This window comes from Vanellus vanellus (assembly GCF_965231255.1).
Source record: "Vanellus vanellus genome assembly, chromosome: 13".
Classification (NCBI taxonomy): domain Eukaryota; kingdom Metazoa; phylum Chordata; class Aves; order Charadriiformes; family Charadriidae; genus Vanellus; species Vanellus vanellus.
The window spans coordinates 5,758,802-5,785,974 of NC_138918.1; the positions used below are offsets into that span (position 1 = coordinate 5,758,802).

General features: G+C 42.8%; 2 protein-coding genes across 5 annotated transcripts in view; both read right to left on the reverse strand.

The window, feature by feature from the left end:
- Nucleotides 1–5,813, reverse strand: part of COL23A1 (collagen type XXIII alpha 1 chain) — a gene marked incomplete at its 5' end in the record, with an annotated part of 201,626 nt that extends 195,813 nt beyond the window's left edge. The window contains 3 exons of the mRNA XM_082490172.1: nucleotides 395–464; nucleotides 4,803–5,419; nucleotides 5,777–5,813. Of these exons, the coding sequence (XP_082346298.1) occupies nucleotides 395–464; nucleotides 4,803–5,419; nucleotides 5,777–5,813 (724 nt within the window). The remainder of the gene's footprint in view (nucleotides 1–394; nucleotides 465–4,802; nucleotides 5,420–5,776) is intronic.
- Nucleotides 5,814–8,695: 2,882 nt separating this feature from the next.
- On the reverse strand, nucleotides 8,696–21,177 carry CLK4 (CDC like kinase 4). Of its 4 annotated transcripts, XM_082489977.1 has the most exons (14): nucleotides 21,045–21,174; nucleotides 18,892–18,951; nucleotides 18,080–18,237; nucleotides 16,792–17,017; nucleotides 15,491–15,581; nucleotides 15,027–15,093; nucleotides 13,253–13,369; nucleotides 12,986–13,152; nucleotides 12,793–12,887; nucleotides 11,550–11,679; nucleotides 11,124–11,206; nucleotides 10,538–10,617; nucleotides 9,126–9,213; nucleotides 8,696–9,047 (listed from the first exon to the last, which is right to left on the reverse strand). In XM_082489977.1, the coding sequence occupies exons 2-14, from the start codon at nucleotides 18,943–18,945 to the stop codon at nucleotides 8,910–8,912; spliced, it is 1,494 nt and encodes a 497-aa protein (XP_082346103.1). In that variant the 5' UTR covers nucleotides 18,946–18,951; nucleotides 21,045–21,174; the 3' UTR covers nucleotides 8,696–8,909. The 4 variants fall into 4 exon arrangements, with proteins under 4 accessions (XP_082346103.1, XP_082346104.1, XP_082346105.1 ...); XM_082489978.1 differs by lacking the exon at nucleotides 18,892–18,951; XM_082489979.1 differs by lacking the exons at nucleotides 15,491–15,581; nucleotides 16,792–17,017 and having other exon boundaries at nucleotides 21,045–21,177.
- Between the last annotated feature and the right edge of the window lie 5,996 nt (nucleotides 21,178–27,173).

The window sequence follows — 27,173 nt, forward strand, 5'->3', positions numbered from 1 at the left end:
CTAAAAGGCAGAGAGGCTGCAGCTTTTAATTATCACACTTGCATTAAGCCCCTGTGATTTTGTTACTACTTCTAAATTGTTTTGGCCCGACACCCAGGGCTCACAACCGAGCAAAGCTATTCGCTCTTTTATTCTTATAGCCAAACGTCGCTTTTGTCCAAACCTCAAACTCCTTTATCTGTAAACGGGCCAAAGCAAGGCAATGGCAGAAGTCAACAGTCTCAAGCACAAGAGAGTGCTTCAAGCTTGGGAAAGAAAACCCACTTCTTAGCGCGTTTTCCTTGATACGGAGGAACGTATAAAATCGGAGAGGAGGCGGTCGGTGGGGTGGGTGCAGCGGGCAGGCGGCTCCCGGGCAGTCCGGTGTCGGCTGTGCCGGTACGTTTGCACCTACCTGGGGGGCACATGCAGTCCGACGGAGCTTCTCTCGCCGTCCGCAGCTTCGCTAGTCCTTCACCCAGTTTCTGTTTGGAGGGGGAATAAAAATAGCCATTTAGAGAATATATCACATCTAAACGCGGACTGTGCGTGCATGCCAACAGCCAAACTTTCCAGCACGCTTCCTTCCAGTCAGAGGCCAAAGTTTCACCCCGTTGCGTTCAGCCTCTTTGGATAATACCCCATGCAATTGTAGCACACACAATATTAAACGTTTCTTAGCAAGCAGCCAGTCTACAACCCTCGCACCGGGCAGGCGGCGACTCACGCACATCCCAAAAGCCACTTGAGACAAGCACCGTGGGCTGGATTCGTCCCGAGCAGCTATGACGCGTCCCCACGTTCAGAAGTCAGCGTCATCTCAGCCTGTTTGGTGGCAGGAACGGTGCTGGGGAGAGCGAGAGAGCCCCTCTGCTCCGACACAGCCGGTCCCAGCTGCGAGGAGAAAGCCCCGCTGCGACCCACCACCAAGCTGCTTCCAAACACCCCGGAGGTGACATGGCAGGATGAGATTTGCACAACAGATGTGACCCGATTTGGCTGACTTTGTACTTAAAATTCACGCGATGTGGAGTATTACAGGTTCTTTAGGAGAGGGATGAGGAGATGAAGGACAGCGGGGTGGATACTGCCAGAGAGATCGGGGTGCTCAGGCACCCCCTAGCTCGCCCGAAAGCCCAGTGTTTCCATTTCCAAGGTGAAAAACTCAGCAGTGGGACTACCAAAACACGTAAAAATTCACAAAACTAAAGCAATGTCTACGTGGCATATTGCAGACAGATGTGAGCGCGCTCTGCCTGCTCTCTAAGCCAACCAAAATGTTCGTGCCTGCATTTAGGACACCGCCAAGCCCGAGTTAATAAGCCCCGATGATACCAGGTAAATTATATTAGCTCAGGCATAGCGCTTCGTGGCTGGGGCAGCCCAGCGAGGGTGGGAACATCGCCTCTTCACCCGCGATCGTCCCGCTCTCGGTCCCCCAGGAATGCCCTGTCTCACCTAAAAGTACTTACCAAGAGAGAACCCCCTGATCTGATAACTGGAGTCCCCGCATTTCAAAGAGAGAAAATTCAACGTACTTAATTGAATTCAGGGTGTTCAGACTTGAATTTTATACAGCTGACGACCCAGTCTATGTTCAAATATTTGAACGCTATGGACTGTTCAGGAATTAGGCTACCTGTGAATTAGGCTCTTTTCTTTTTATTGTGGGGATTAGGTAGTTTTATCTGTTGTTGAAGCCCTACGCATTCCTTCCTAGCCGCTCAGATATGATGCTAAGAGGTCCTGAAAGTATCAGCACGGTTTCACAGCACCTGACAGAGAAGTTGTCCTGAGGAAAGTATAAAGAGCAGAATGATCCAGCTGCTTTCTGCAGCACGGAGCCTTTCCTTGGGAAAAAGTGGCAGGAAAGTATCTAAACAGACTTTTCCTGACAGCCACTTGCAGTCTAAATGGCAGAGAGTTGCTCAATTTTTATGTGTTTATTTTGAAGTAATTTAGATGATGAAGACGCTCGAGGAAAAGAAAATAAGTTCTTCCACCCTTTTCGTTCAGCGGGCATCACTGGGAACAGCGGAGGAGATCTGAATCCTGAATCCTGGAGCGAGTCCTCTGTTCTCCCGTTGAATTGTTCTTGTCATGAAACTGATTAATCTGGACACTCTCTGCCTACCGTGGACAATAAATCCTTTGTGAACAAAACAGTCCAGCTTTGTTTACAACAACTGGATGCTTCTATAATCCTCCCGTTAACATCTTCCCTCCAGGATGAAAACTATGCGCTTCCAGTTGGGGCTTTTGACGTAGAGCAAGTGGAGATGCCGCCACAGTCGGACCACACTGCTGGAAATGTTTCGGAGGGCATCAAAGCAGGACCCTGCAGCACGTCCCGCTAAAGGCAAGGGCAAGGTCCCACCACGTTAAAATCAGCAATTCCTCCAAAGCAAGACGGATGCCTGTCGTGGAGCCAGAAACTAAATCCTAGTTGTCCAAATCGGCTTTCATTGCCTTAACGACACACTCACCCTTCCTTTATTATTTCCTATCCTCTTTTACTTGCCAAACATTTAAACAACACTGAAAGGAACAGAGCCAGCATGTTGGTGTTGTAGTCGCTGCTCTTTATACGCGGCTCTGCCATAAATTACGCCAGCAAACCCCGAGATCGCTGTACGGAGTAATGCTTTTCGGGGAGCAACAGAGAACAAAGTATGCCGGGTCATGCACAGGGAGCGTATGGAGCTTTGGTTTCACTTCTGAAATGTTGTGGTAAACTTCAAAGGAGGACCAATGCAGAATTTAACAAAAAAACACTGACCCCAGGCATCGGTTGATGTTCATGATGATGGAAATATTCTCTCGCTCTCCAGACACTCTCAAGCACAGAAAGGGCAGCAGTTGCCCGACGAGCGCGCGGTCTTATGTAACAGAGAGGAGTTTGGTCAAGAAACAGACACTTTCAGAAACTTTAATGTAAATGAGTAAGTTCATTTAAAATGACTATTAATAGATAGCACAATCGCCACCACGCATTCCTTGAATCTGTTGCTCGTTTCAAAATTTGCTTTCAGTATTGACAAAAGTTGGGGCATACTAAACGTTTCAACAAGCTCACTCTTGCATTAGAAACCCAATTATGCGGTTTTGCTTTTATTTTCCCCTGTACAATCTCCATCTGAGCGTTCCCAGTACAAAACAAGCTTTCCACACTTAACTAAATCTCAGCAAGAGGTTGCACATGATCTTAGGCAGTGCCACAGAAACCATTCCCATTGCTAAGCACATTTATTGGAGTAATTGGAATAGAACCACTGCCACGACTGGCAGGCTAATTCCTGCCTGGAGAAAAGATGTTAACTAGATTTTGTGATTACGCCTCACAAGCACCCCTCTGTTCTGGTATTCAGGGTTTTCACAAAAATATTTTTTAACATTTCCCTTTTATCAAGGCGCATCAACGCAACCAAGTTTCCAGGAGGACGGCCACGCTGTGGCGGTGCCAGCAGTACCCTCCCCGTAACTCCGACAGTAAGATGCAGCAGGAGGGATTGTCTCCCTGTCCCCCCCATGCTGCCTCCGTCCCCCCTCACATCCTCTCTGTCCCCCCAATGCTGCCTCCGTCCCCCCTCGCATCCTCTCTGTCCCCCCAATACTGCCTCCGTCCCCCCTCGCATCCTCCCCATTCCCCCAGTGCTGCCCCCGTCCCCGCTCGCATCCTCCCCATCCCCCCAGTGCTGCCTCCATCCCCCCTCGCATCCCGCCCCGCGCAGACTTGAGCCAGCTCTGCTCCCCAGAGCCGCTCACAGCTGGAAGGCACTGCATAAAAAAAAAATAAATACATTTTTGCACGACTGAGGCTTCATGGCTATAATGATTTTAATGCAGCACCGTGTTTTGCCACCCCAGTCAGGCCATTAATAAAATCCCAGTGTAAAACCTTCCCCAGATGTCAGAATCGATCACGCGGGAGCGTCCTGCGGCAGCCCCGTGAGCCGTGGTGAATCTCGCTGCACTTTATGAACTACTGTTTACACAAATCCAGCAAACCTACTGTGGGATCTTCAAGTGTTTCCTATGAGCGATGGAAGCCCTCCCTGGCCCCTGCCAGAATTAAACACCGGAGTCAGGGGAAAAATATAACCCTGGGATCAAGCGTAACTCCTCCCAGAGATTTGGTTTAGTTACGGAGAAGGGCACCACTGTGGATAATTGTTCTCCAAGTAGGAGAAATCTTTCAGCACTGAAACCTTTATTGAATAATTTCAGAAAACCCTGGGACGGAAAGTGAAGTATCCAGTTGCCAGTCCTCTCTACCCACCATAAATCAGTTCAGCACCGCTGGACCACATGATGCCCTGTGATAGACAGTCCAGATAACGGGGATCATGTTCATAAACTTCCAACACGCAAATTATAGTCCATTACATCCAAAGATAAACAGTATTTAAGTGCTCGGGTTACCTTTGCCAGTGAATGGAATGAAAGAGAGAGTCGCACGTTCTCAAAGATTACCCTGCTCGCCTTTCCACCTGGGGCACTTCCTCTGCTAAACCAGAAGGGCTTTGCCACGCATCGCCCCGTGGTCCCATTAATGGAAACGGCAATAAAAAAAAAAAAAAAAAAGGGGGGGGGGGGGGGGAGGGAGAGAAGTTTGGCGAAAGGGAGGAAGTTTTTTTTCCAAAGGGGAAGCGAAGCCGGTGGCGGTGGGAACCAGCCCCGGGGCTCCCCCCAACCCGCCGCAGCGGGGCCGAAGCTCCCACCCCGAGCTCCCCACCGCCCCCCACGCCGGGAGCGCTCCCGCTCCCTCCTGTGGGTACCGCCCGCCCCGTGGCCGCCGCGGGGCCGCGCCCGCCGCCACTCACCTCGCGGAAAAGCTGCTCCACGCGGGGCTGCAGCGCGTCCAGCAGCGGCCCGGGGCCGGCGGCGCCCCGCTCCTCCAGGGCGGCCAACCGGCCCTGCAGCTCCGCCGTCTTGGCGCCCAGCAGCAGGCAGACGGCCACGGCGGTGAGCGAGAGGAGCAGGCAGAGGGCGGAGGTGGCGGTACCCGCCGCGGCGGCGGCGCCGCTGCTGCTGTTGCTGCCCGCGCTCATCGCGCCGCTGCGCGGGGTCCGGCTCGGCTGCCGCCCGCCCCCCCCCGCATCCAGCGCCCGCCCTGCGCGCTGCGCGCAACTCCGCCGCGCAAGTTGGGACCGCTCCGGCCGCTCTCCTCCGCCGGCCCCGCCGGCCCGGGTCTTAAACGGAGGAAGCGGGGGGTGGCGGCTCCCCCGCCGCCTCCCCCGCGCCGGGGAAAGGCGGGGGGGGGGGGATGCTCCGAACGCGGCCCGCCGCCCCCCGTCGGGGATTACGCCGAACAGATCCCACCCCCGCTGCCCGGCCCCCCGCGGGGACCGCTCACCGCCCGCCCCCCCCTCCCCGCCCCGTCCCGGCGGTGCCCCGCGGGGTGCGGGGAAGGGCGAGCGCCGCGGCGGGGTGCGGGGTGCTGCGGGGAGCGGCCGCGGGCGCCCTCCAGCGGGGCCGGGGCGGAGGGAGCGGGTTTCCCCCCCGGCGGGACGGCGGGCAGCCGGCTGCGCTCAGCCTCCCCGGCGGGGCACCGGGCTGCGAAACGGCCTCCCCCCCGCGAAGGAGCGGGACCTGTCAGAGGTGTCAGCCCTTGGGGTTTTGGGGTTTTTTTTTTTGGTTCTTTCTGTGCTGCAGCCCCCGTTTGGGCTGTGATGTGCTTTAGGAAAAAGACCTTGTCTGCAAAGCCTTCCACCCCGCGCTGTAACTCGCTGATTTTATCACAGTGAAGTGCCCCGTCTGCTTTAGGGAGCCTTGGAATGAGAGGAACTACGCTTACATAAAAGCACTAAGTACCCCCAGACTTTGCCAAACATCCTTGCTTTTTCCTCGCCGTTACAGATTGCATCACGTCAACTCTTAACTCACCTATAAAACATCCTCGGATAACTCAATGCCTGTCTAGACCCTGAGCACATCCTGTACAAATCCAAAGGTACTCTTTGCCTCCTGGCCACAGACGCTGCCCTTCGAGCAGTAATTCTCACTTCTAGAAGAGGTGGGTGAAGTCCAGGACAGAGTTAGAAAATGCTCCTACGAGTGGTGTCAGCAACTCCTGTTAATGAAACACACACACACACAGACAGCTACACTGCTGTGTTGGATACATACACCCCTATTTTGTAGCCCCTATTTCCAAACCAGCTAGCCAGGCACACCTCTGTCATTTGCTGATAACTGTATCCTGCTCTTCTTCACGTGCCTGAAGATACAAAGAAGAAAACTCCAGGTTTTTGCGAGCAACCTCTTCCTTACCTTCTTCTCCCCCTCCCCTTTCTGAGCCTGCTCAGGCTTTGCTTACGCGCTCCATCGATTGCATGTGCGCCGCACCATCGCTCTGGGGGACCTTCCAGGGCACAAAGCATCTTGTCCTAAAAACGCACCCAGGGGACCTGAGCCCCCCTTACAAACTCTACCAGCAAACTCTACCAAGAGGACTGCAGCTGCCCAGAGCTCCCAGCCGCTCTCCTACCAAGCATAACCCCCAGCTCGGCTCGTCCCCCACCCTGCTCAGCTTCTGAAGTTCTGGATCTCCTACGTTGTTTGCACTTCAGAGGCAAAGCCTACTCTGTTCACTTAAGACAGCTTTACTTTGTCCTGTCATCCACGTTCAGTAACATGTATAACTGACCCATTACAGAAAAGCACACCTTTAAAACCATTTACATTTACAGACCGTATTTTTAGGGGATAATAGATAAAAATCAGAAGGGCAGAGAAAGATGGGAGTGGACCTTATACTTATTTACTAACGGCTATAGGCAGTTAGTATTAGCTTGAACCAAACATGTAAAAACTACCCCAATTATATTCACATATTAACAAGACAATGGGGTGGGGGTATTCATAAAAACCCCTTCCCTGGTAAAGACAAAGCACCGGGGGCAGCCCAGGGAGCAGAAATCAGACCTGTCAGACCGACCCTGGCACGCAGCTGCTGCCCAACTGCCAACAGCGCTACGTCGCTCACCAGGGAGCCCGCGGACCTCAGATTTGTGCCCCTTCAAACTAACACTTCTTTTGTACACGCTGTAAGGACTGCAGAACGACTTCACACCTTGCTGCAGATGCTGTATTAATCTTGACAGTGCATTTTTTTAAGTTTGCTGGGAGGAAGCAAGTGAATTTAAACAGGTTTTTTTATAATATATACGTATTCTTTTTCTACCATGCACCTCCTTTAGCAAGTGCAATGCATTTTAGTAACCGCATTAACAAAGGCTTGAAGGACTCCTTAAGCAAGAGGACACAATCTTTCCCTAATTTTGATAGAACTGTTTTATAGTTACAGTTTTATAGTTATAGCAGCATATAAAATCCCCCCATCTGCCTTTGATTTGCATTGCTTAGCTGATACGCTCAGCCAAGTGCTTTTGCCGCCGAAGATGGCAAGAAGCAAGGGGAGGAATTTACTCCTGTCCTCCTCAGTCCCACCACGGTCACTGCTGACCCGGATGATACCAACTGTTATGTTTTCTGTCACGCAGAGAAGAAACAATGATGTAAATAACAACATCCTAGGAAGGAGGGTGTCTATTATGAGACAGAATCAAGCACAGCAGGTGACACTGGTTACAGGAGATAAGCTTTCAAAGCCTTATCCCAGCTATATTCTACCCCCAAGTCAGAGATATGCATGTCTGGAGCCTCTTGCAAATTAAGCCTCCTCCACATCAGTGGAACAAGGACATCAGTTTAAAATCTTACTGTGCATTAGATTAGCACAGCACAAAACCTGAAGTTGGGCTCCTGTGGAGCTGAAACAATTTACTGTTTCCTTCCTTAAGAAAGTCTTGCATGGTAAAGTCCAAACCACAATAAATGGCCACAACTTGCATATTGCATCTACAGCGACAGCCTGGATGAACCCTACCACGGCTCAGCAAGCCCTCCACGCTGTGTCAAACGGACTGAAAGAGCGTTGAGCAAGACCAATTAAACCAACTTAAACATGGAAGAGCAAAAACTACCAAAAAACATGCATTAACGGGGCTTGGAAAGCAGTGCCATTTTCTTCTCAACTCAGCACCCAAGTTCAGGGATGAACTCATCCTCTTCCTTCCTACGTTAGTCTGACAACAGTGTTTCTCAGTTGCCAAGGTTACTTAATTTATCAGTAATTATAAGCTCCACAGAAATATGGATTTGAAGACTTCAGGATGATCTTGTTACTATTGCAAGAGAAGGGTTTAAGTATACAATTCTGTGGCATCCATTTTTCTATAGGGGCAGTACAGTCCTTCTAAAAATCTTATGGAAATGCTGATAATTCAATGAATCAAAATGATATTGAAAGTATGTTACTTTTCAGATCTTAAAAAACCTCCCTATAAATACTTAATACTGAAAGCATCAGACAAGTTTCCAGAAACTAATTAGCAGCCAGTCAGAAAGCGATGTATGCTCTTTAACAGAAAATCTGGGAAAAAGGTGACCCACAAAAGAGATGCCTAATTAGAATATACGCTGCTTTCAACCACGTTTCAGAATGCTATCACCAAGTGCTATACAGCACGAGTAGGCAGCCTTAGCCCTTCAAACCTTCCATTACGACTAATAAAAGGAAGCTAGTTAAAAACATGTCATGTTTTCAAAGCTTGCTCAGCTAGCCCACAGGCTCCTCACCTCAAGTCAGATGCTTAACTAGCCCCATCTGCAAAAGGAGAGGAGTACAATCTCAAAGAGAAAACAATTTTCAAAAATGAAAATTACTTTTATTTTTCACTTTGATACCCATTAAGACTACAACGGTTCAACAAGGTTAACATAACAGTTATACAAAACATATGTAAATATTTACAGACTTAACTGTACAAAATAATTTAAAGTTTACAAAAGTTTCATGCAACCTCTGTTGACTGACACAGTCTAGGAAATCTCCCTGGAGAAGCATAAAAGATCTTCAAATTTATTTATTTATTTAATGGTTCAAAAAAAGGATGCTGCAAGGCTTCATCAAGAGTAATTCTTTTGGCCGGATCATATTCCAGCATCCTGCGAACAAGGTCAAACAGACTTTGATGATCTGTGTCTTGGCAATGCATGAATTCCTGAAAGAAAAAAAAGTATTTTAGAGAGATCTTTCACAACTACAAATCTAACAAAATAATAAAAATGCTGTCTCCTACCTTTAAAGGCTTACAGCGTCTCCTAACGTATCGTCCTGCAGAACTGTGCTCATCCCAGTCCAACTGGTCGTGGTGAAAATAATGCTTTCTGTGTGATGAGGAAAATAATTTTAAGATAATGTCAGTGCGTAAAGTGGGCAAATGCTTTTCTAAGAAGTTCTGAAACACCATAAAAATGTTCCTGCATATCCCTTTGCATTGGGGAGCTAACATCTCTTTTAGGTAATATTTATTCAGAGACCTGCTGCTTTTATATTACCATTGTCACAGTATCTAGAAAACAGGTCCTTCAGTATTCCAATCAACAAAGCAGCCACTAAAAACATATTTTCCATTACTGACATTTAAAGAGATGGATGCTTTCAGAGGCTCCAAGAGAATAACTTGGTCTCATCCGCTAGTAACAAAAAGACAGGTTGTCAATCTACCAACTTTAAAACAACCCCACATTTCTTATAAAATCTGCAGAGTGTTAAATAGTTGCTAACCACTTCAAAAATCAGGTATTCCCAAACATCTTTAAAAAGTGTACTGCCAGTACATAAGACTACCAGTGCAAATTAAGTTCTGACAAATCCACACCTCAGCATTGCATTAACACTGCTATATAAGTAGCATTTTATTTTTTAAATACTACCTGAAATCTATTCCAACTGCAGCATTCAAAGTTTGTTCTGCGTTTTCAAAATGCATTATGGATCAGCTGGACAACTGTAATAAACTAAATACACTACCCAACCCAGAATTATTGGAATTATTCTATAACATGAGTTACAGGATTATCCAGATTAGCTGGCAAAAGGACAACTTATTTCAAAAAGAGAATGGACCATCAAATCTCATGCTCTGGATTTTGGACATAGGGGGTTAAGGGAAAACCCTGTGCTGGCCACTCCTCCTTGCAACAGAAGTGGGAAACGCCTGCTGCACGCAGTTATTTTTGAGGAAAAGAGAAAAATCACTGAAGCACGTGTCCGAGGGACATGAGGGACAGTGGGAAGAGGCTGGCAGCTGTATTAGCAAGACAGGACCCTCTTTTTCCTCTCAATTCAGATCTTCTGATGACAGCAGGTTCTTCATTCTCAGTTTATAGAAAAATGGATGTCTAATACTGTTCTGGTGACCATACCAAATTCAGCTTTAAAGACTTAAGAATATTCATACTCAGTAACCGCTCAAGAAGCTGGCATTTTGGTTGCTGGCAACTCAGACTGAAACCAGGAAAGAGGACTACTGTGAACTATTTAATTCACCTAAACCTGACAGTTTCCTGCAATAGACTAATAGGTAACAAGAAGCCTGGAAGTCTCTTTGTTGATCTTAAGAAGCTCAGAGCTAACAATGTAAACTTTAAGATTTCTCTAATAATAGGGAAATATTAGGCAACTTACTTCTTCTAAAATGTTACTTACCTGGATTTCTTGATCATGTGAGTTGGCAGAGGCCCTAGTATTCTTTCCATCATTGCCAAGTGTTCTTTACTGTCATGTGTCTGTGTGGAAAAAGCAATGAACACACTTAGCGCATTTTTCTACTCTCAGCCACTTGGTAGCCACACTCATCTACAAACAAAGTGTTTGCCAGAGTACCGTCACGCTATCTTTATACATTGTCACCTTAAATTATTACAGATTATGCAGTACAACTTGTTATATAGCACCTAATATCTACATTAAGATGGCCCCTGAACAACAGAGTTCATAAACCAAGTTCTGTAAGAGTATGTTTTCTTTACTCTTAATTCCACCAGTATCATCAGGATCTAGACAGGCTTCTTTATGCAAAAAAAGCCACAATGGATCATCTTAAATAGTCTGAAGGAGATATTCCAGACATCAAATTTTCATATATGCGTGCTGTCTTTACAATCTCACCTACATAATCCTCAAAAAGCCTGTAGGGTCATGCCTTTTAAAGTAACAGTTAAGTACACATCATTAGAAGATCAAAACCAGCAAGTCCGTAACAAAAACGTTTAATTTGATTTTATGTACATACCTGAAACACTGTAAATCCCAGGTAATACTCAATTAGAATACAACCAATACTCCAAACATCACAAGGCTGAGACCAACCCAGTGCTGCAAGACAGGCAAGTTTACGCTTTACTTTTTAATATATTCTCAAAACTTGTAATCCACAAAGCATATGCCCAATTTCCACGCATTTACTGATGTCATTTTCCCCTCAACACCTCTCCTCAAACCTCAGTGGGAGAGGAACGTGTTTGGACTTCTGTTTTTAGAATATTTCTAAAATATTTTAGAGTATTTGTTTTACTGTTTACTCTTAAGAATTCTAACACCACCATCTGTGACAGACGAATTTATTATTAGAAGCACGAGCAACTACTCCAGTCTATGAAGTAAAGACATCTGAATGAACTGCAATTAACTGTCAGAAGGTTTAAAAGTCTTTACTGACCTAAAATAACCTCAGGAGCTCTATAATGTCTTGTAGACACCAATGTGCTGTGATGCTCATCATCAAAAGTCGCACTTCCAAAATCAACGACTTTGATGTCTGTGTTTTTTAAAGTGCGTTCATCTCGCTTCTGCAAGAAAATCAAAATGTTACTTGTTAGTATTTTTTAAAAGCAAGCTTAGGCAAAAGGTATTCATCACGTTATCTTAATTCATCTTCAAAACACCAGTTAACATAAAAGGCTAAAAATTAAACCTATGTAACAAAACACTCCTTCCAAATACATCAATTCCTATTCAGCTAAAGCTCCAAGAAAGAGGAGCTGGTAACAAAGTGATTAAATCTGAATAATCAAAACAGCTGAGTAAAGACCTTTCCCACAGTAACAGAGCTCCTTTCCTCTTTTGTTAACCTTCAAGTTAACTTCAGTTAGTTATGTCTTAGTTTGTTGTTTTTTTGTTTGTTTGTTTGTTTGTTTTTTTTTTTCCCTATCCACTGGTGCACAAACTCATTTATGTCATTTTAGCTCTAAAATATATAAAAAAAAAAAAAAATAAAATCGAGCCTTATGCGTAAACCAGAGGCACTGAAGTCCATATTGCTTTTCTGTCTCTAAGAAGTTTCTATACTTTGAAAAAAAGAGCAGCAACATAAAAATAAACTTGTATTTCTGTCAGTGCTAGAAGTGATATGTGCAGACAAGTTCCTATCCTAACATTGTGTCTTACATGTTTTCTTAGATTTAAAAGGAATACACTGGTCAAGAACAGTCCTATTTAGGGCCCATGTCAATTATAACACTCCCAATGATCAACATCACATGTTGACTAAAACCAGAAAATTCATCTTAGGACTGCAAAACCGACAGGGACTTCAGACTCCAGGGTAATCAGACAGAAAGCAAGATCTGACATTCCTCTCAAAACACAGGGATGCTTTAAAGAAAGGGATTCAAATGGCATAAGAAATAGGAAGGAAAAATTTGGCCAAATTCAAAATCACTAACACAATGCTCCCTATGAATGCCAGAACCTCATTAAACAGCAAATAACTTAACTAGTGCTTGGATGAAACTGTTAAGTTTGAATCAGAGCAAAGTTACTCACTTAGCAGAAGGTCAGTACATCTCAAAGAGCACAAAAAAAAAATAAATCTAGGAAACATAACCAGCACTCGATGTTTCTACACCGATGCAGACAGAAGTAGCCCAATTCAAACTGGGAGAAACAAAGAGCAAACTTACCATTTTGGCATTGTACTTCACTATGTAATCAGACTCCACAAACAAGATATTTTCAGGCTTTAAATCTGTATGAGTTAGTTTATTATGGTGTAAAACTACAAAGAAAAAGAAGAACAGTATTCCATAATTAATAATTTATTTTCCTGAGGGGAAAAAAAGAACATATTTGATAATAGTATTGAAATTTACTTACAGTTTATAGACTGGCAAATTTGATAAGCCATGTTTCTAATGTCATTAATATGAAATGGCAGAAAGCTGTTTTCCTTAATAAAGTCATAAGTACTAAGTCCCAGTAGCTCAAAAACAATGCAAACATGGCCATGATGGTCAAACCATTCCAGCATCTGGACACAGCGGCTTAAAAAAGAAAGAAAAATAAACAAGTGAAAACTCAATTTATTGAATAATTATCTTCTGCAAATCCTTAGTATGTCATCTATTCTGATTTTGTACTTACAAAGTGCTGCTTGGATCCATGGTATTTAAGTGTTCCAACACCTGTATTTCTGAACGGGCTGCTTCCCGGTATCTACCAACATTTTTCACAATTTTAACTGCTACATGCATTCCTCTCCTTTAAAAGAAATTAAAGCATCACAAACTGAATCAATTATTGTCCAATACCTAAAACCCCAAAGCAGCTCGATTTTAATAAAAGAAACACAGGAAGATTAAAGGTCATAGAGAATTATGAGTTAGATTATGGGAATTTGACTTAAGCATGTTGTACTGAACCAGAACTGCTTTTATAAAGAAATGTAATACCGATCTTTCCTTTGTCAAATACTCATAGTATACGCTAAATTAACTACTTCTCAGTCTTATTATCTCCTATAAGGTAGAATAAACATGAGGAATTCACCTGCAAGATGATTAAAAAATACTTAGCATACTTGTCATTTGAAGAAAGTACTGCGAAAATTTGACATGTTTTCCTGCAACTGGCACTGATTCTTTTCCAGTGCTCCTACAGAATCAGGAGAATTGAATAACTTATTAAGTACAGATTCCAGGTATTCTGTACAAGTGAAAACTGACCTGCACTCAGTGTAACACTCAAACCGTAAGGCTATTACTTAAACGGAACAGAGATACCTAGTTCATTCTATCCCATTCACTGATAGACAATTTTTAATTGTCTCTGTATTTAGATTCTAATGACTTAAGAATACAGTCTCCCCTTACAACACAATCTCAAGCTCCTGAACAGACTTAACTTGCGAAACAGCGGAACAAACCAACCAAAGGCAGAAGAAAAAACACTAGAACCATGTCACAGAACTGCAGATATAAAGCATATGGTTAAAGTAATCTGAATCTATTTAAACCTCCCAGCACATACAGAAGTAGTGGAAATACAGTAATTTTCTTCTCCTCCATCACACGGAAGTACTGGAGTACTGTGCATTCAGAAAAAGTTCGAAGGATAATTCTCATTATGGAGACCAAGGAAAGAAATTTACAGCTTGACCAATTGCAAGCAGTTGCTTTCACTAAGAGCCAAAACTACTTTCTCAGCATCTCATTGCACCATCGTCTAGAAGTCAGTCTCCCAAATTAATTCTGTACTCTTTACATACCCTCAAATTCTCTAGTTACAGCAATGGCACTTGTATAACCAACAGAAAAACATAATAAAGCAAAACATAGCTCTTCCCCTTTAAAAAGAGCAGATAGCACCTATTTAGTAATTAGTAGTCTGCACCATGCAGTTACACAGCGTGTATAGGAAAAAAAAAAAGGATAGTTATAAAAGGGTTTATTTTTGACAGAAACCCTTTCTGGGCAGGTATTTCCCCCCAAAAAAAACCCCACCTGGTCAAGGAAGTTTATTGCTAAACACAGATTCTCAAAAGTTTAGAGGAAAAACAAAGTAACCAAAAGTATTTCTCTATATACCATCTTGTATAAAGTCAATACCATGCAAGGGCCTTTCACAGAGCCACAGAAGAAACAAGAAATGTTTATAGTACTGGAAAAGATGACTGAAGAACCTTAAAGAGATCAGGGACAGATTGGTATTACCTGAAAATCCTTAAAAACTTTCAACTGGAAATAAGAGCTTATTTATAAAGTGGCTCTCAAAACCAGTGTAATTTCTTTAAATATGCTGCAACACTTTTATTTGAACTGTGACCTTCTTTTAAAGAAAATATCCCTAAGCTTTAATTTCTGAGCTAAGGAGTGTCTTTTGTCATGAGATCCACTTATAAAAGAGAACTGACACTTACATATCATGATCTATGCACTCCACTACTTTTCCAAAAGCTCCTTCTCCTAAAGTTGCAACAATTTCATCTAAAAAGAACAAACACAAGTTAGAATTATACAACTACTTAAACAAGAATGAATATTATTAATGTAGATTTTAAAATGTGCCATTACAAAAGCATAATTACTTTAAATCTCAGCATCTGAATGCATTATTTTATTGGACAGGTGTCATGAAAACAGTTAGCCAAAAAAACTATCTCTTGTTCTAATCTCAAGATTCAAGTTCATTTACTAATTGGAACTTTTTGAACACAGTATTTAAATTCTACAGAAAAGAAGATATGCAAAAAAACAAAAAAGCACAAAAAAAACAGAACAAAAAGAGCAATGAAGATTTCTTTAGCCCCCCTCCTCTGACATACTATTCTAAACAGATTTTTTGCTGAAAAGTTTTTAAAAAGTGTTGAAAAATGTTCTATACATCTTGCTCTTAGAACGTCTCCACTTTCACAGATCAGGTGACCCTCCTCATCATCCTCTACACTCCTGGATCTTTTCCTTCGGTGACTCTTCTGGAAACGGCACCAAGATCGTCCAGCCAATCAATATATCAGAGTGAATTCAGGGCAGAATACGCAATTCATTCAGCGGGGAGATATTCAGGCATTCAGTTACACACCAGGCCACGAACAGTTGGCAGGAGCAATTTCAAATTCAGTCCCCAGAAATTCACAGGGCACAGTTTATGTTACAGAAGAAAAACATGGCAAGGAACAGATTTTCAGATAAATACTTAAAGTGATAAAGCAACAGAAAAAACAACACAATTTTGTCTCTCAAACAGTGGCTTAACTGAAGACAGATTAAGAATGCAACATCACTATTTCTAATACTTTGCTAGCAAATAGCAACAAACAGTATTTATTTACATATCTAAGCTTACAGTCAGGTGAAATGTTTCTATTTCTAAAACATACATTTTATAGAACCTAAACATTAAAAAATATTAAGTAATTTTACTTCTCTCATGTTTAGAGAGAGTAGAAAAATTGTTCTGAAGTCTTTAATTTGCATTGTATAATCTAATACAACTTGCTCTTTTCTATTGCAGAAATGTGACATAAAACACCTGGAGCTGAAGATCTATCAGTCTGCATCATGCCAATACTGAGAAATTGAGAGCATGCCTTCAAAGAAGGCAAGCGGCAAACTTATCCCATCTCCAGTAAGACTTTAGCTGCCATTAACCAGGCACTTAGCTTATCAAAGTTTTGTGGAATCAGGTATATAACTGTAAAGCTTGTTCTTATCAATTTACCAGACATGCACGTTTCATAGTTCCAATTAAGCTTACATTAAAAAGGCATGTCACTTCAATTACTTTTAGTAATAGGATGTATGGCAACTCAGTCTACCCGAAAAAACATAGCTCACTATGCTGTAGAACCAAAAAGGGACGACTGTACTTTGAAATAGGGTAGTTACCTGTTTTCCATTTTGAGATAACATTTTTCTGATTAATCCCAGAGATCTTAACTACCGGCCACCTACATGCCCATTGTATAACTAGTACTGATGATAATCCCACCCCCCACCCAACACTGGTCCAAAAGTCTCGAGTAAGAACATATTCATATGCTCACAAATGGACTCAACTACAAATCCTTTATTAATAATATAGTATTTCTTAAAGTACTGTGACCAGGAATTGAAGTTCTAGCACTCAATTAAGAAGTCTATTACCACTAATGCATTAATAGTAAAGTTAAAAATTACTCATACCGAATGTGATTGGTGACTTGAGCAATGATGTCTCTTATGCTTCCTTTTATGACTACTTTTCCTGCTCCGACCAGAGGATTTGCTATAGTGATGATGGTGACTCTTTTCATAGTCTCTGTGATAATGCCTGTGGTCATATACTTCACAGAAGTCATTTCTGTATTCCTCAACATATCTCCGGTCATGATGGTCTCTTTCATTTATGGCTCTATCGTCCAAATAATGACTGAAAATATATTTTAAGTGAATGTTCTCCACTTCAAAAAGTTGAGGTTCCAACAAGATAAGTGACTTGAGCTGAGTTAGAGTTACATAGTATCTGTCTTTACACCAAAAATGTTTTCTAATTGACTCCCTCCCCAAAAACAGTGAAGCTTTTGATGTTACTTTATTAGGAATGTAACAACATTGTCAGCCTTAAATACATAGCAGCCATCCACATGAACAATATATAATCTGTCCACAGTTTGCACAGTAAATAAGAAACTCAGACTCAAAAAGGAGAAACACTTCCTAAAATATATTGAGCAACTCAATTACAATCTCCAAAGTCACAGAATAAAACACTCTCCACACAGCAATAATCTCCTTCTAGGCTTTTAAAGCATTAAAAAAAGAAAAATAAAAACTGGAGACTGAAAGAAGTAGCATTGTTCTTAGTACTCTGCATTAAACATTAAAACCCTCAGAGAGTATCTGGATCAAGGATCTTCTGCACAGAAAAAAACCCCAAAACTTTAAGAAAGCTGCTGAGACAGAGGCCCCATATTGCTGTACACCTACCCCTTCCATAATTTTAAAAGCATGAGTATGAGCTTTTAAAAGCATTCCATGGAATCTTCTTCTCAAGAAGAAAAACAGAAAATACGCATCTTTCCAGTGAAAGCAGTGTGGGAGAAAAAGCAAACCACCTCCAAATTAGTAAGAGAAACTCACACTTACCATTGCATTAAATGATTAAATAAACATTCTCTTCCTTTTGTTCACATTAAGTAAATGAAAAGGCATACTTTTTACTTGAAATTTAGTATTGAATGTATTTAATACCAATACTTAACTGACAACAGTGAAACAAACTACTAACATTTACTTCTTTTTTATTAAAGATTTTCTATTTAATAGTTCAGGTACTGCTTTAACAAGACCAGCTACCTCTTAAACTCTTCTTAAAGTGAGCCAGACCTTAAGAAATTGCCAACTTTGGGCACTCAAAACCTCTTATCCTCAAAACGTATTTATTTCAGACATGATAAGAAACATTAGCGCTACTCAAGTCAGAGTCTTATACCTTTCTGAAATGTGATTTGGTTTATAGTGCTTGCTTTCTTGTCCACTGCTGTGGGACCTTTTCCTGCGTTTACGGCTGCTACTGTGCTTTCTTTCATCCCAGCTCTTTCTGTCATCCCATTCAGGACAATGAGATTGTTTTGAATGACGCATCTGCCACTGAAAAAAAAAACAACAAACCAACAAAAACACATAAAAGACAAAAGCATTACACTGATATCTGTAGATGCAAGTCAACTACTGTAGTTTGCTCAAACATGACAGAACTATAAAGAACCATTTTCTCAAATAATTCTTTTTCTTCAGCTTCTCCACATACTATTTTCATTTGGCAAGTAGACAAAGCTTTCTCATGCTAACCCTGTAACACTGTTACGAAACACTAATCAAGATTAAATAGGCCAACTCATCTTCACCTAATAGCTTCAAACATGTCATAAAGCCTGTTTTAAATAAACTCTCAAGTGACCGAACAGAATCATTTCCTTAAAGTCTTCTGTTGACGAGAGACCTTAATCTTCAAACATCCTCTCTGACAAAACCTGGATTTAGTTCTTCATACTATATTGTACATAAGTTACTACACGGAAGTCAAGTGTGCACAGTCAGTCTAAAAACTTCTCTCACAAATCTATTTACAGATCACTGTTAAACAGACACTTTTTGAAGTTTTAGCAACAATCACAGTGAAGTCTGATACATTAACACGTAAGTCTATAGTACTATGAGCCAAGCCACAATTTTTGAACCCAATTAGCATGCAAGTATGTGCGCGTTTTACAACTAAGCTGATTCGCCGAAGACAAAACCCACCAGCTTCCGTTGCTGGATGTTATATGCAGGAATTCTGTGTTCAAACAGGTACATGCACAACTGAAAAAAAAGAGGAAAGTAAAGCACAGATATAGAATTAAGAGTATAACAAAACCAACCATTATTTGTTTACTCTTCTTTGGCAGGAGTTTTTGAAAATAAGAATAAGCTATGTATCTATTTCAGTATATTCTGAAGAAAGAACTAACACAGGACGAGCAAAACATTTCCATAGTAAGCGGAGGCGGCAAGAAAAGTAGTTTAGAAACAAAGATAGCACTAAAAAAATAAATCATGATTTTATAATTTTACTCAGAACATCGGTTTCCTCTATACCAATTGGAGGCATTAAGAAGGAAACTTTTAGATCATGTAAATGGCAAGCCTGTTCTGAAAGAGAGGTTTTCCTGATACTTTCATAGTATTTGTGACAGGTTGGTAGTTAAAAAAAAGCACAATAGGCACCTGTACCAATGTTTGTTGTTTTTTTCCTACAGAAATCTGTTTTTAAAATACAAATACAATGCAAACAGAGTGCCAAACTGTGCAAAAATAAGTGACTGGTACACCCTGTGAATCAGTTATGATCTAGGTCTTGCAAAAAATCTTATTCATTTATGATACATTAGTAAGAAATAAAAATACTAATATATGGAATGACAAACAAAAATGTCTGAAGGATCAACACAAAATTAAAACTGATCAGCGTTTTATTTACATGCCTGAATTTCTTCTCTTCTTACCCAGCTCCAAAGTAATTTTCCTCTATTTTCAACCCACATAACTCAAATTATGAAAAGGTTTCAGTTATTCTACTTTTGAGGTGAAGAGTTCCCCACGCGCACTCAGTTATAGGTGAATTGAAGATTTTACTTATGATTTTCTTTTTTTTTTTCTTCCCCATTTGGCAGAAGGCAGGCTGCATTAAGGCTCTATAGTCAAGAAATACCGAAATAAAATCACGATTAAAGTGTCCTGCAGAGTGGGGCTTGGAGGTGGAAGGATGGATATTTGACACAGAAAACCGGAGAAAAGGTTTAGTTGAAGGCTATCTGCTGCTTAACCACAGTCAAATGCGCACAGAATTACTGGAATTAAGGCGGAAGTTGCAAAATCTGTCCCTACAGGAACCAAGTAAATGCAAATGAGAAGGAAATTGTTAGAATCGGTCTGTGCAAGGCCCGAAGTGGCCACAATCCCTTTTACAGTAGGAGCCACCTTAAGATTTTCTGACTATCATGGGCTCCCTCTAAATTTATGCACCGAAGCACTTCACTTATGTAATAATGACAGCTGACGTGAACATATGCATTCTTATATGGCATGTGGTCCTAATCCATATCACAGGCAGTTTTCACTCCCACATTTTGCCATAAGGTTTCTCAAATAAGAGCCATGGACCTTTTGTAAAAGATCCATACATAAAGCGCCTCCGGAAGGCCACAAACGTCCTGCCGTAAGCTGCCTACACAGCAATTTCTAAATGTCTCTCCTCGAAAACTTGGCAGACCGTACGAATCGGAGGAGGTCAAAGGCTTATTCCCTTGAGACGACCAAAGTCCGCCGAGCCAGGCCGATCTGAGCGTCTGGGGTACAGACACGCAGGAGCAGGTCCTACAGGAGACACCCACTACCCCAACCCACGGCCACGAAGTCCACTTCCACGCCGGTCTTCCCTCAGGGGGCCTCTGGAGTCGGGGGAGGGGAGGAAGGGCTCGTCTCCTTAGCCATCTGGGCAGGCGCCAGACACCGCCGTGCAGGCCGGGCTGAAGAGCCGAGCTGCCGCCCCCGCCCCCTCCCCCCCCCCCCCAAAGTACCCACAGCACACGAGGCCCCAGCGCCGCCCGCCCCAGCCACCCCACCTCCAAGCCCCTCTCCGCCACAGAAGACCCTGACCAGGGGGGTCCTGTACGGCGGATCCCTCCTCGCACCCTAATACCTCCTCAATCAACCCCTCACGCAGAGCTCTACGCCCATCCTGCTCCGCGGGCCGCGGAGGCGACGCGCGGAGCTCCCCCCCTCCCCCCTCCCTCTTCCCCCTTCCCCCCTGCGCCCCCTCCGCTTGACCCCCCCTGGAAAACGTAAGGAAGAGAGAAAAAAGGGAAGAAGAAGAAAAAAAAAAACCGAGGAGGGAGGCCGCCCCCACCACTTACAGCTGAAAAACAAGGCGAGCGAGCCCCGTGTCCGCCCTGCGCACACAAACAAAATGGCGGCCGCGACCGAGCACCGAGAAACTGCTTCCTCCTCTCCTCCGTCTCTCTCCCCGTCTCGCGGCTTCTGTGCGGTGTGACGTCAGACGCACAGCACAAAGGGAGGGCGGACGTAGGGCAAAGGCCGCCCCCTAGCGGAGGCGGAGGAGGGGGCAGAGTCGAGCCCTGTCAGGCACAGCGGGGACGACCGAAGCCCCGCCCCTGGAGGAGAGGCCCTGCCCCCGAGGCCCCGCCCGGCCCTTGAGGCGCCGCGGCCGCAGCCGCTATGGCGGCCGCTGTGAAGGGAGCGGGGCCCGGTGCGCCCGGCCCAGCCCAGCCCACACGCCTCGGCCTGGCCTTTCCTCGCACCCCTCTCGGGGAAGAACCTCAAAGGAGCTGAGCCCGTGTGGGTTGGGCACACAAATTCGTGCAGGGGTTCAGGCAGCGGGTCCGGGTTCAAAGGCTGCCACCGAGCTGTGGGGCCACCTTTCTCTGGTGCTGAGCGTTGCCTCGTCAAACGTGTGGAACCGTCCAGAAATCACACCGCCAATTAACTCCTCCTAATGAACTCACCAAACGTTGTGTTTAAGCAGTTCGGTGTCCAGAGCGATTCCACTGTGAGGCCTGGCTCCACGCTGACACAATTTGTGGGTATCTGGCAGGTAAGGCCTGGGGGAGCCATTCCTGTGTGAAGCTAACAGGCTGTACAGCAAAGGCCTAATAAAATTGATTATCTGCCCAAGTCTGCAAGTTACAACAGCCCCCTTCTCTGCGAGTAATGGCTTTGACCGCTGAAGAGAGAGTATGTGCATTGCTGGGTGCGAGGAAATCGATGATCCCTGTACCCAGGACGGAGGCGGCAGTGGGGCTCCCCGCAGGGCCGGGGCGTGAGGGAGGCCGGGCGCCGGGCCTGGCCGCCTCTGCCTTCCACTGCTGGGGCAATTCCTGACTCACACCCCCAGAAATGTACTGTGGTGAGTCAAGCTTAGTCACGTGTTTCCGGCGGAGAGAAATACTTGCTCCGAGCAAAGCAAAACCCTGGTGTCACATGTCTGAATTAATGCCGTACGGTACGGCGGGAAAATTATTACCAACTCCTCTAGCAGTCATTCAGACAGAGAATGTAATGAGCCCAAAGAGATTGTTTTTAAGTAAAGAAATGCAAACCCCAAACAAGGTGAAAGTGGAACTGAAACGCAAGCCTCAAATTTATTAACTCATAATGTTTTATCTAGGGAAAATTACAAATCTCTGAAGGTTAGTGGATAAATTGAAAAAGTCACTAACTCAGTGACTTCCCCAGAATAATTTTAGCAGGTTTTATCTCTAATACAGCAAGATTTTGCAACTGAAGCAAAACCCAGAATATATAAGGTGTAGTGTACTTTTTATTGAATGAGTACTGGTGTCTCGTTAATGTCAGTCCCCCAAAGTATTAGCAAATAGTACTGAAATGCAGACATACATTTGGTTTCGTGGTTTTGAAATTTTCGTTAAAATTTGTTTGCCAGTGAGCTGAAGATAAGCATTTAAACGTGGTTTGCACTAGAGTGAAAATCCTGTTTCTCCTCGTTTTTTTTTTTTTTTTCAAGAAGAGAAACTAAGATATGGTGCATTGATGGCTGTTTGGTTTTAAAACATGTTTTTACCTCATAGTCCTTGTCGAATACCAAATCTGTCAATGCCAAATATGGCTTTGGTGTCAGTGGTTTACTATTTCTCATTTAGCATGTAAATGGTTGGTTATTATTTATAAAACTAGCTTTAACATCTGCCAAGTGTTAAGAGTTTTCCCAACATCCACTGACATAGCCCCTGCCTGAGGAATTCTTTTAGACCACAGCAGCAGAAAAAGAGGGATAAAATTATATATAGAGAGAGCGAGCATGCACATGTGAATGTGCATACAGAAGTGTTGTGAATATGCAGAAAATACCCATTGACCTGGCACTAGCCAACTGTATCAGATAATTACAGTTTCTCACTGATTTCTTATCCCAAGAGGAATGTCTAGGAAGGGTATCTGGATTTTATGGAAAGTTTCTTGCTAAAAGGCTGATGACAAACCAGTGGCTGGTATCCCTAGCAGGGAAGAGAACATGAGATGTGACAGGATCATGTTCTTTGCCTTCCTTGCCTCATTGCCTCTTCTAGGGTTTTACTAGGTCTTACCTTTGCTATTTTTATCTCGCTGTATAAATAGATGACAGCCCCTCCAACAGGGTATAGCAGCTCAGGGACGCCCCATTCAATGGGAAAAAATAAGCTAATGCTGAAGAGACTGTCAGATCTGCCTACCTTGAAGCAGGAAAATTTCATTTCTAGGGTATTCTGGTTCTCTCCTGTCGGGAAGAAGGATCTCAACCTGGAGTAAGAGAGGCGTAAATAACTTGTTCATTATGAAAATGCAAGGAATGGGAGCTATTAAAAATTTATCGTTTTCAGTCAGAGGTTTTCAGATGACAATTGAAAGAGGAACAAATCTATCAGAAGATAAGAATAATTGACTTTTCATTTGAAACCTTTTTGAAGAAGAAAAGTGGTGTGTAAAGGTTGTACCACCTTCACATCAAACATACATAAAGTAAACTAAAGAAATTTGACTCTGAAGAAAAAGCCTTACAACAGATTCTATGGAAAGTAGCCTCCATAGGCTGCAAAGCAGTTTCAGCTATTGCTCTTCGTGCTGAACAAAGTGCTTTCAAAAATACCCCTAGAGACATTCAAAAGAAAAGCAGTATTGAAAGCAGTTAATTTTCCTTCCTGTTCAGGAGGTGGCAGTGGAGACCCAGCACTAGAGGAATGTCGGCTGGTATTTAAGTGGCGTCTCAGAGAACGGTAAAGTCGGCAGAAATTCACTGGCCACAGCTGGGTTATGTAGCGCAAACAAAGCAACAGCCCCTCTAGAGATGGCCATTTTTAAGGCAGGAATAATCTAACAGTGAGGAATCAAATTAGTCTTTACAAAACTGGGAAGGAAACTCATTTGAGTGCAGTTACAGCTACTTCTGCTGTCAACCCTTATGGTATTTACTTTTGTTTACATGAGGTATTTCCGTGTTTAATTAGACTTTACACCAAATGTATGCCAACTTGAGGAGAGAGTAACACACAGTGCATCTATGTTTTAGATTGCTTTATACAGCAGAATACGTTACAATTCAGTGTAATTATCCCAGTGGCACACATTTGTGCATGTATGAAAAACTACACTCAAAACATTTGCTTCAAAATGCCATTTTGTATGGTCCCTCTTTCAAATGCTTTACAACAGTAGGTGACCCATCCTCACAGCAGCTATTCAGGAGTCATAAATCTCATTTAGTTTTCTCATTGTTCAGATAGAAAATTCAAAGCAGGGGTTGTCTGCCTTGCCCAAAGCCTCAGAAAGACTCAACAGCAGAACCAAAAATTCCTGGCTTTCAGTATTCCAGTGCTGTGCTTGCTTTCTCTTAATTAAAGATGTATTTAATTTGTTTTTCCTCCCTCTGCTTAGCGTCAGAGGCTGGTTGGTTAGTAGTTGTGCTTTGCCTTCAGTTCTTTATGGATTTCTGCAGTTCATGGTTTGGTTTTTATAATGATGAAGGGAATTTTATAGGTCCCCTTGACTGGGTGGTACCAGCTGTAGCTTTGCTTGGGAGCTCAAGGACAGACTAATGACAATACTTTCTGTTTATAAGGGACTGAACTGAATGGGGATAGAGAAAAACACCAGTAGCATTTCTAAAGTGTATCAGGGAAAAAATATTATTCATTTCACAAATCACTGTAATTACTGATCAAGGGAGCCAGTGTCCTAGATTGTTGTGGCATATGTAAATTCAAAGAGGTAGTAGGAGCTTGGATGGGTGGATCAGCAGAAAGGCAAAGTGAGAACCTGCCAACAGTACTTCCACTCCATGAGAGTTTATTTTTGAAAAGGGTAATTTTAAAATAGACTTTTTTCCCAGATTATGCAGTAGAATAGAAAAATGCAAATATTCGGCCACATCAAAAAGAACAAGATACAGTTATGGCTTTGGGAGACATTTTCCTTGCTAATGAGTTATTAGAATTTTTCTTAGAAAAGCAGTGACACAGAAACTTCATGTGAGCATGGGCACTTGTGTTCATTCACGTGTGCATTGGTGAAAAGTTGTGGCCAAATAATATGATGGTTCTCTCTGAGCTGTGACTGGTGGCAGACTGGAATGGCCTACCCCTCCCTCAGCATGTTCATACATTATATTAAAATATTAAGGGCAGTCAAAACACCATGCCTGACATGGCTGGCAGAGTGCCACTCAGGCAAGATGTTTTCTCTCCAGTGTTTAGACACGGTGTCATTGTCCAGCTGGGATCACCATGGGCTGAGCCGACCTGATCCATTCCCGTTTATTGCAAGGCTCACAGGGACAGTTCAAACTTGGGACATTTCTCACTCTGTTTGTGGCACAACTGAGGATTGAGCCTTCTGAGGACTGAAATGTTTTAGCCTAATAAAGACTTGGGGGTTGACACTGGGAAGCCTGAATAAGCTTCAGTTTACAGGAAATTCAGCCAGGTGACTTAACGGTCCCTTTTGGCAAGAGCTCTGACACCATCAGTAAGAAAACTGCTGAGAAAGGAGGTTGCACATCGCACTTCTGCAAACTTTGGAGTCAAAGACACTACTTACATAGAGGAGAAGTCCTCACTTGGTAACAGCAGGCAGAACCAGGCTGTGCTGAATAAAAGTAACACACAGAATATATGTGGTGCAGATGCCTAATGGCATCAAGGAAACTTCACCACTTGAGTTTCATGTGGTGAAACATGAGTTTCACCTCTGAGTCTCTTTCTTCATTTGAAAGAATTTTAAGCTACTTGAAGCAAGGATGTCTCTTGCTGTACATTTTTACTGAAATGGGTCCCTCACCTCAGTAGAAACTCTCAGTTTACTGCAATACAAATAATAAAAGAACACATTTAAACATTAGTTGTACCACTGAGTTTTACAGGAACAGACTGAAAATGCTCAGTCTCAGTTTTTTACTCTCATTATGAACTTTCAAGTCCATGACTCCTATTTGGGAAAATACTTTATCATAGGAATTAAGAGAATTTGTCTCTTTTTCTTGCAGTGTACATGCAGTGCCATGTTCTGTGTGAGGATGAAGAGAGAAGCAGTAAAGTGGAAACAAGAAGAGCAGAACCCACGGGTACTTTTGTGCCTACACACATATTCATGAATTGCTGTGCAGATTCAGGGGCTTCTTTGTCTTTTTGGAGTTTCAAAGCAGCCTGAGTTTCTTTACAGCCTATTCTGTAGATTTGTAGTTGTTGAAATCTTTCCTACAAATAAAACTGAAGAACAAAATCCACACAGCTGAGCCTCTTTTTTTTTTAATTATTATTCTTATTTGACACTCACATTACAAAATTTAGAAACCATAGACAGTTCAGGCAAACTGTTAAAACACAGTATAAATTAGGGGGTTTTAATATATAAATTCTATACACAGGTAAGTTAGCTTGAACATGACTGACAAAAGGATTTCATAACAATCTTACCACAACTGTATAAAAAGGCATGGGAATAGGATGAGCACTCTAATCATGAATGCAGGTTAAGACATTTTCCACAACAGCTATAAAGCGTAACAATGACCATGCTATTCTTGCAGTGTTTATGTGGGGTACAGTATGCATATTACCATTAACATTTTGCAAGATCTATGTACAGTCACAAAATCATAACAGCCACTTTCAAGTAACTTTACTGTTTCCTGCCTGTGCAATTAATAAAGTGTCAATATTTGTTCTGAGGACTTCTAACAAAGCTACATGGTTTGAGTATTATGGATGGTAGAAGGATTTTCATTTGACCTGAAAATGCTAATTAGAACATGAATTTGCTTAATTTAAAGAAAAAGATACAGGAAAAGCACAGCACCTCATTACTATCGTTTACATGATCAGTATTTACCAGTCTTTTAATCTGTATTTATTTTCTAGCTTGATTCTTTTTACAAAATAAAATGGTAATTTAGTTCCCATTTTTCTAAGCACAGTTGTAAAAAGGAGTTACACCACAAGAAATCTAAGACTGAAATTTGGATAACTTTATGGGGT

Bases quoted from the DNA above. Each gene is read 5' to 3' on its own strand.
- CLK4 (XM_082489977.1), bottom strand. From the start codon at position 18,945: ATGTACCTGTTTGAACACAGAATTCCTGCATATAACATCCAGCAACGG. The intron at 15,582-16,791 runs GTATGAGTAATT...TGCCGTTTCCAG, and splicing joins CAAGTCACCAATCACATTCG to AAGAGTCACCGAAGGAAAAG. The intron at 13,370-15,026 runs GTAAGTGTCAGT...TTTCTTTTAAAG, and splicing joins GAGTGCATAGATCATGATAT to GAGAGGAATGCATGTAGCAG.